Source organism: Gavialis gangeticus, unplaced genomic scaffold (assembly GCF_001723915.1).
Source record: "Gavialis gangeticus isolate Ggan-Ray unplaced genomic scaffold, GavGan_comp1, whole genome shotgun sequence".
NCBI lineage: Eukaryota > Metazoa > Chordata > Crocodylia > Gavialidae > Gavialis > Gavialis gangeticus.
Genome location: NW_017729000.1, coordinates 28197272 through 28205929, shown reverse-complemented (window position 1 = coordinate 28205929; position 8658 = coordinate 28197272). Strand labels below are relative to the sequence as shown.

At 41.0% G+C, this 8658-nt stretch overlaps 1 protein-coding gene across 2 annotated transcripts in view; it reads right to left on the bottom strand.

Moving 5' to 3' along the window:
- The window catches only part of GABRG2 (gamma-aminobutyric acid type A receptor gamma2 subunit), a 177810-nt gene that overhangs the window by 97056 nt on the left and 72096 nt on the right, over positions 1 to 8658 (bottom strand). For both annotated transcript variants that reach the window (XM_019506492.1, XM_019506493.1), the window contains exons 2-3: positions 6667 to 6815; positions 3105 to 3172 (exon numbers count right to left, since the gene is read on the bottom strand). In XM_019506492.1, coding sequence (XP_019362037.1) covers positions 3105 to 3172; positions 6667 to 6815 — 217 coding nt within the window. The remainder of the gene's footprint in view (positions 1 to 3104; positions 3173 to 6666; positions 6816 to 8658) is intronic.

The following is an 8658-nucleotide window of genomic DNA, read 5'->3' as shown; positions in this document are numbered from 1 at the left end:
TATACATGTAGTATAGTTTCATAGTAAAATAAGACTGGAAAGGACATCACAAAGACATTTAGTCCAGCTCTCTGTTCAAACCCTCCCAGCGAAGTGTCTGTCTAACCTGCTTTGAAAGTTTCCAAGCATGTAGATTCTATTTCTCTAGGTGACTTGTTTCAATGCTTGACCATGATCATAGTCAAAACATTAGTCCTAATCTCCAACCCAAGTTTCCTCTGCTGAAGATGGAGGCCATTGCTCCTAGTCCTGTCCCCTACAGCCTCAGATAAAAACCTATCTTTGGGTGCAAACAGAAGTGCAGCTTCCAGCTGTAACTCAGAACAATTTTTGTAAAGAATTCTGAGTTACAACATTACCTCAGACCAAACAGAAGTTCACTGTTGGTTCTATGGGGGAGGGAAATCTAGCTGCCAGCTGGGAGCTTGCAGCCAAGTTCCCATAGTAATGGGCAGGCTCTCTGCCAGTGCTGGATGTTTTCAGAATGGGAGGGGGAAAAGGCAGCAGACCGATCTCATGCTTGGGGCTCCCAAGATGTTGCTAAGGGATGGGGTGGGTGAATTGAAGCTCCCCCCCCCACCTTGGGGGGACTGCAATACACTTGTCCTGCCCTCTGTGTGTGTAGGGGGGGGAAGGCTGAAAAAGCCCCTGATTGAACTTCCTCTGCTCCCTTTTTTCCCTCCCATTCTGAAAACAGCAACAGGCTGGGAGCTTGGCAGACACAAGTTACAAAAGAGAATACATTTTGAATCATCTTTATCTGATACCGTTTGCAATGAAGGGTCAGATTTTCACCCAATTGGACATTTTTGAAGCTGTTTGCAGCTGTGCATTTGTGTTTGGTAGTAGCTCTAAACTGTTTTCTGTGGCCAGGCAAAAAATTGTCACTTCTGTCTGCACCCTTATCCTCTATTTAACCACTTTTCAGGTATCTGAAGCCAATCCTGCCTCAATGTCCTCTTCTCCAGATTAAATGTCACTAATTTGTCTTGCCTCCCAGATCCCTAAACTATTGTTGTTGCTCTGTGCTTGAATTTTAAAAACTGTCCACATTCTTCTGGAAGTGTGGGGCACAAAACTGAATATGGTACTCCAGGCAAGGCCTCACCAGTGCTGAACAGAGGGGAAGTGATTTGCAAGTGATGCTCCTGTTAATACAACCAAGTATTTTATTGGCCTTTTTTTTTTTCCAGCAAGAGCACACTGTTAGCATATATTCAAATTATGCTTCACTGTGACCCCCAGTACTGCAATTCATTTTTCTGCAGTACTGCAGCCCACTCACTCATTTCTCAGTCTGTATTTGTGCCTCCATCCCAAATGTAGGACTTTGCACTTGTCCTTTTTGAATCTCATATGATTGATTGCAGGTGATTTCTCCAGCATAGCCAGGTCATTCTAGACCATTAATGAAGATCATCAACTAAACATTTAGACATTGATGATTACCCTTTGAGTATGATGATCTAACCAGTTATGTATACACCATCCAGTACTTTCATCTAGTCTGTATTTTCTTACCTTGTTAATAAGAATGTTGTGAGGGACAGCAACAAAAAACTTGCTAAAGTCAAGGTATATTGCTGTTCTCCCTCCAGCCGCAGAGACTCTCAGCTTATCATATAAGGAAATCAGTTTAGTCAGGTATGACTTTTTCTTAGTAAATTTATGCTCACTGCTCCTAGTCACCTTTTTCTCCTCTTGGCATTTTCACAGCAGATTCCTTGAGGACCTGTTCAATGAGTTTTCTGGGTATAGAAGTCAAGCTTACTAGTCTATAACTCCCTAGATCCTCCTTATTCCCCTTTTTAAGGATGAGCACTGTATTTTCCATTCATGAGGGACCTCACCTGACCTCCAGGAGTTCTCAAAAAGGATAGCCAGTGACTCAAAAACTACCCCCAGATAGTTATTTCAGTATGTTAGGGTGTACCCTGTCCAGCCCTGCTGACTAGAAAACATCTAGCTTCTCTAAGTAGTCCCTAGCCTGTTTTGGCATTACTCTAGGCTGTTTGTCTTTTTCCCTATCTTTGCTGACAACTACATTCATCAACTGGCTGCTGCCCCTACTTGTGAAAAATGAAGCAAAAATGGCATTAAATGCTTTGGCCTTCTCAGAATCATCCATAACTAGATTGTCTTCCACATTATCCTACACTCCTTTTCGCCTCAGACTTGCCTTCCAGGAAATCCTACTCACCAGTTCCCTGAGTTTGTCAAAGTCTGCTTTTCTGAAGAACAGTGTCCTTGTTCTGCTGCTTTCCTTTATTCCTTCCATTAGGATATAGAACTCTATCATTTCATGCTTATTGTCATTCAGGTTACCGTCTACCTTCACATCCTCAACCAACTCTTCCCTGTTTGTGAGCAGTAAGTCAAGAACAGCTTCTTCCCTTAGTTGGCTTCTCTACCATCTGTATCAAAAACTTATCCCCAGGACACTTCAAGAATTTGCTTGCCTGCTTGTGCACTGCTATTTTCCTTCCAACAGATATCCTGACAATTAAAGTCCCACATAAAAACCAAGTCCAGGACTTGAAATCTTCCATTACTTGTTTGAAAAAGGCCTTGTCCACCTATCATCCACCCACAGTGACACCCAACACTGCTCTTCCCTCTGACCTTTACCAGAGGCTATCCACAGGTCTATCTTCCACTTCTGTACCCCAAGACATGTAAATTGCCTTTATAATACTTCTTCAGTTCTGTCACAAATGGTACAATGGCTATTTTACACAGGCTCTTGTTTGTGAGATATGAAGTTTATCAAAATGCTGATACCCTCCCACCCACAAATGTTTAGCGTGTTCTAATCTTAATTTTTCAAGTCTTCCATGATGGACATATGGGGGCATAATGTTGTCAAACCTGTGCAATAAAGTTATCAACATTGTCCTTAATGTAAAACTATGATCCATTTCCACCTTCCCATTCAGCCATGACCTACCCACTCCTCAATAGCAATGATATAAAAAAAAATTAAAATAAGTGGTGTATACTGCAATGCCAAAATATTAAAATTGATACAGTTTTGCACATATAAAGGTTTATTACATGCATCAAATGCAACATGCTGAACAAAAAATGTAACAAAATTTACCTACCATATTGATAGCATTCACTGGACCAATGCTGTTTACATACATGTCAGTGTGAATTACTGTTGGCTTCACTGGAAGGAAAGCAAAAGCATCAGTAATACAAATAAAAGTCAACATCCAACGTGCATAAGGTAATTGTATCTGGAGTATCTCATGGGTATTCATGAGTGGGTGCATCTACACATGCTATTAATGTGGAGCAATAAACTCCAGCACATATCACACCAGAGTTTATTGCTCCCAGGCACCACAATTACACATGCATCTGGGATGGCAGCATGGTGAGCGGAGTCAGAAGAGCCCTGGCTGCTAGAGAGCCTGGGGGGTCAGTCTGCCAGCCCGGAACTGCTCTGACTTAGCTCAACATGCTATGGAGGGGTTGCCTGGGGCACAAGAGTGTTTCAGTGTGGGGCTAACTGGCAAGCAGCCCCCACACTGAAGTACTTTCATACCCCAGCCAGCCAAGTCAGTGCATTGTTGTGTTCTAAAGAACACCACCACAGGATAGTACTTCTATTTACAAGTACAAATCTAGGGTGGAGTTAACTAGTTTCCTGCACCCTAACAGATGTGTAGACACTGAGACTTTATTGAGGAGCTAATTATGCAGCTCTACACTAAACATCTTGTGTAGATGCGCCCAGTGTGTGGTATATTAATTGGGGTGTGGACATATGTAATTAATAACTCCCAAAGCCAGTGGCCAGTGGCCAGTATAAGTCAGGTCAGCATGAGATTGTGCATGCATATTTGTATGGATTATCTGAAGGAGTGATTGCAAAAACATAATTTATCTGTGAGCACTATTTGAGAAAATACATTTTTAAAATTCTTTTTATGATGTATTGCATTGCTTATTCATATTATAAGACCGAAGGCATGTAACTGGCATAGCCTGAAGTTATGGCTGAAGATAAACAGTAGGGGTGTACAAAACGGGCCATATTTGATTTAGATATGTATTTGGCTTGAATCGGGAACTGTGATTCGATTCATTGATTTGGATCACTGTCCCCGGTTCAATTAAGCCAAATCCAAATCTGAAGATTTGATGCTGATTCAGAGAATCAGTGATTCAGCCATAAACAAAGCTTTAAATGCTTTTTTTCTATACACTTTGAGGTACCAGGCACAGCTCGTGAATGCTGCGATGGTGGGGCAGATGGAGCATCCCACAGGAGTGCGGGGGGGGGGCCCTGAAAGCTCAGCGGCAAACCTGGAAGTGGACCAGAAGTACTTCTCATCCACTTCTGGGTCCACCAGAGAGCATGCTGTGGGGGTCCTGTGACTCCCCAGCTCAGCAGTCAGCTACAGGTACCTCCCCAGACTGAAGAGGCACCAGTCGCTGAGCTGGGGGATCCAGGGGACGCCCCACATGCTCCCCAGTGGACCTGGAAGTGGACTAAAAGTCCTTCTGGTCCACTTCCGGAACTGCTGCTGAGCACACTGGGGAGCCCTTTGTGCTTCTGTCAGATGTTTCATTTGCCCCAGCAGCTCAGCATTCGTGAGTCACCTGATACCTTTAAATGTTTTTTTCTACATACTTCAAGCTGTGTCTATGTCCAAATCATGGAATCTTTCTGAATCTCTCCGAATCAATTTGGATGGTTCCAATTCTATTTGGAGAAATTAAAGGGTTTCCTGATTCAATTCAGATTCAGAGATTCAGCCACTGAATCAGGCCGAATCTCCACCATATCGAATCAGGGACCGATGCTTCGCACAGCCCTAATAAGCAACAACTTCTTGGGCACGTCTACACAAGATGTTTACTGTGCAGCTGGCTAATTAGCTGTGCAGTTAGCATCACACATCTACACATGCATCCCTATTAGGCTGGATTAGATTAATTAACTCTGCAGTAAAATAGTACTTGTAAATACAAGTACTATCCTACTGCAGAGCAAAGAACTCTGCAGCAGCACATGTAAATGCTGCTCTAGCTGGCCTGGCAGCTAGCCCCACAGTGAAGCACCTTCATGCCCCAGTCAGTCCCTCTGAAGTACATTGAGCCAGGGAGAGAAGCCCCAAGCTGGCAGGCTGACCCCCAGGTCCCCTGCCAGCCAAGGCTGCTCTGACCTTGCTCAATGTGCTGTACTCCCAGGCTCATGTGCAGATGCAGTTCCCAGAAGCAATAAATTCCAGGGCACTAAAATCCAGAATTTATTCATGCACCTTTATTGCATTTGTAGATGTGCTCCTTGAGACCAAAATGGCAACAGTATTTGAAACTTGTAAAACAGGCATGAAAAACAATTATATTCCCTCATGCTGACCACATTACTCCTAGGTACCCCTGCCTAAAACTGAACCAAACTTTCCAGATGCCTTTTTATGAATTATTCATTCTTTTTAATCCCTTAACTCTTGGATTGGAACAAGAAGCCAAATAGCATTTCTGTTCATGTGTACCATAGGAAAATCCTCTCTTAACTTTATGATCCATACATATATACTATCACTGAGTTTTAATTACATAGGCCCTCATGATAATTTTCATTGAAATTGAAAATTGTCCTAGATGATTTTAAACCTCTCTATTGACTTGTTTGAACTAGCCAACTACATGGACCTCTCTCCTCTTTGCTTCCCTTTGCTCTTGTTCATGGATTCTCTTTCCTCCTTTCTGTAATGTCATTATATTCTCTCCCACAGCTTTAGGATATGGAAAATAAGTTATACACTCCTCCACTTCTTCAGGTACTCCTCTGCTTTTCAAAGCTTATCTGAAACCAATATGAATAAGATCCCAGCTAATGCAAATGATTTTAGAGCCACTGACTTCCACATCATGAGGATATGTCATATATATAAGTTCTCCTATATTTATACTTACTTTCTTCTCCCTCTTGTTCTAGTACTTATAACACTATAATTATATTATACATCCATACGAATAAATTAGACATGCTAACATTTCCAAAACTAAATACTCAAAAGTTAAGTGCTAATTTCTTATGTAGGTATTTAAATATGAAAGTCAGTCAATGTTGTTGCGTTCCTGCTGCTTTCACAAATAGAATTTGTAAATATTCCTCACTTCTACAAATGAGGACAGTTAAATGTATATGTCTTGCTGTGGATCTAATGACCTACCTTATATGCCCATGTTTTAAAACTTTAGCCACAAGCACAGATTCCTTGCTCAGATAGGACTCTGAACAAAATTAAGATTTACTGGCCGCATCTACCAGAGACTCTGACTGCGCAGTTGTTTATGCACAGTCATTTAGTATTTGCATACACAAGTACTAAATGACCACACAGTAGTCAGCATTACTGCACAGTAGCATCCCTGAACAGCTTCCTGGTGACATTGACTGAGCAGGAGCTTGTAACTACTGCTCGGTAGCATTGCGTCATGTTTTGTGCCACACAATGCTACTGCACAGTAGTAAGAAGCTGCTGTGCAGTCAGAGTCTTGTGTAGACATGGCCAGTGTGTTTTATTTTGTTTGCATCTGATCTCAGAGATTCAACTTCCAAAATAATAGTAAATAAAAATTATCTTTCTGCCCCACTTCCCCCCACATTCAGGCAAAAGTAGGTTAAAAAAGTTCACACACCTCCTATATCAGGCCGCAGCTTGTTGTCATATCCCTCAAGCAAACCATTTAAAATAAGAGTGACATCACTCTCATGGACTTTGGGAGTCAAAACCCAAGTTTTATTAGTTGTATAATCTTCATAATCATCATCACCCTTTTGGATAGAACTGTTAGGGAAAAAATATTGGAGAAAAGATCCATATGAAAAGTCTGTATGTTGCAGTTACATTCATACATTGCCCCTTTGGGGAAATGCACTGAATTAATAATCTTCCTTTAACAGTACTGCAATATTGTATAAACCCATATTATATCTGGAATGTAACATATTAGTTGAGGTTACCACTGACTGTAGGGAACTTCCTTTTCAGTAAAGCAGAGATTGTTTCCTATCTGTTCTATGGTGAATTGATAGTTCTGCCCTTTTAACATGGCTATATCTTCTGCTGCTGACTGAAGTAGGATTTATTATGAAAAAAATCTAGTTGTCACTTAGCTTATGCAATATTCTACCAAAATATCTTGTTGTCCATTCACAATGCTGTTATGTCACTTCTCTTTGAGAAGATAACTTGATGGATTCTAGTACTGGCAGGACTAATAATTAAAATAGTTCAAATAAACAGGCATGGAGCTTCTGTAGATTTAAGCAAACTTGTGGTGGTTCTGCAATTGGAAACCTGATCACATATTTTTATTTATAATTTTCATTTTCACTTTTGCTAACCCAGGCCTATACCTAACCAGAAATAAAAATAGTCTGCCATTTTTTTTCTGTCTCCAAAGCTGTATTTACATGACATGAAACCTAGTCTACTGAGTACTGAAGAAAAGAAAATACAGCTGCCGAGGCCTGAAAAAGTAATAGCTGCTAGAGGGCGTCCTGCAACTCAAAACTTCAGTAAGTTCTTCCCTTCCCCTGTCTTCCCCAGATATTCATTTTTTTGTGGTGCGCTACGTGGAACACTCCTTTGTAAATAAGGAGAAATGGAGATCATAGAGCCAGCTACCCTGACCTAGACCACATCTCTCCCATTCCCAGTTGAAGCTGAAAAGATGCCTAATGCCTCCCAAGAACTGAAGAGATACCTAATGCCTCCTGTGCTTGAAACCATTGGGAGTTGAAAGCATTTGGGCTATCTCAGTAAGCAATGCAGCCTGGACTTTTGAGTATAAGATAGGACCAAGAGGTCATATAATCAATACAATACATCCCAGAGTGAGTGTTCCTGGGAACAGTGGTCTAGAGTCAACACTCTGCTTATTTTGCATGCTCGTTAACACTGGGAAGCTTGAAGTAAAGGCAGCACATGTCATATCTTTAAACAGTTATCTTCCACTATTAAATGCATTCCTCCACCAATGCTTGCACTCCTCCCCCCCACTCCCCCGTACTACTTAGACATCCTGAGCCTCCAGTCAACACTGTACAGGCACTTACATAACCCAGCCTTCCTCCTCGTCTCAGACACAGAGTTACAGATAATGAACCTTTAATGTTTTATTGGTGATTAACGGATCAGTTTTAATTGGCATTGTGCTGCATAACACTCTACTGTATACAGACAAACAGTACATAGATAATTAAGCTGGTAAGGAATACTGATTTATTCAACTGCATGGAGTTTCAAAGATCTAATTGCATTTCAGAGGAATAGCTGTTTACTAGAGGTGTACCTTCCTGTGTCAAGTAAGAACCCATAGAGTTTTATTCCAAATGTAGGGCACTGGATTACATGTTCTAACTCTGTATGAAATATATAGAAACTAATTTATCGACTATCGTATTCCCTAGTGTGTAATCCATTACAAATTCTTCTTCTAAGGTAGAATGATCTCTTTTCCTAAATTAAAGGGAAACTGAACATAAAATATATCCTTTCACTTGTTAAATGTATTTCTGAACATGAAAGAAGTGAACCGGTGTAAAATCTTGTGTTGTTGATTAGATTGATCCTTCATGACAAACAGAATGAAATCCTTAATGGTCTAAAAGGTAAAGCTTGGTTC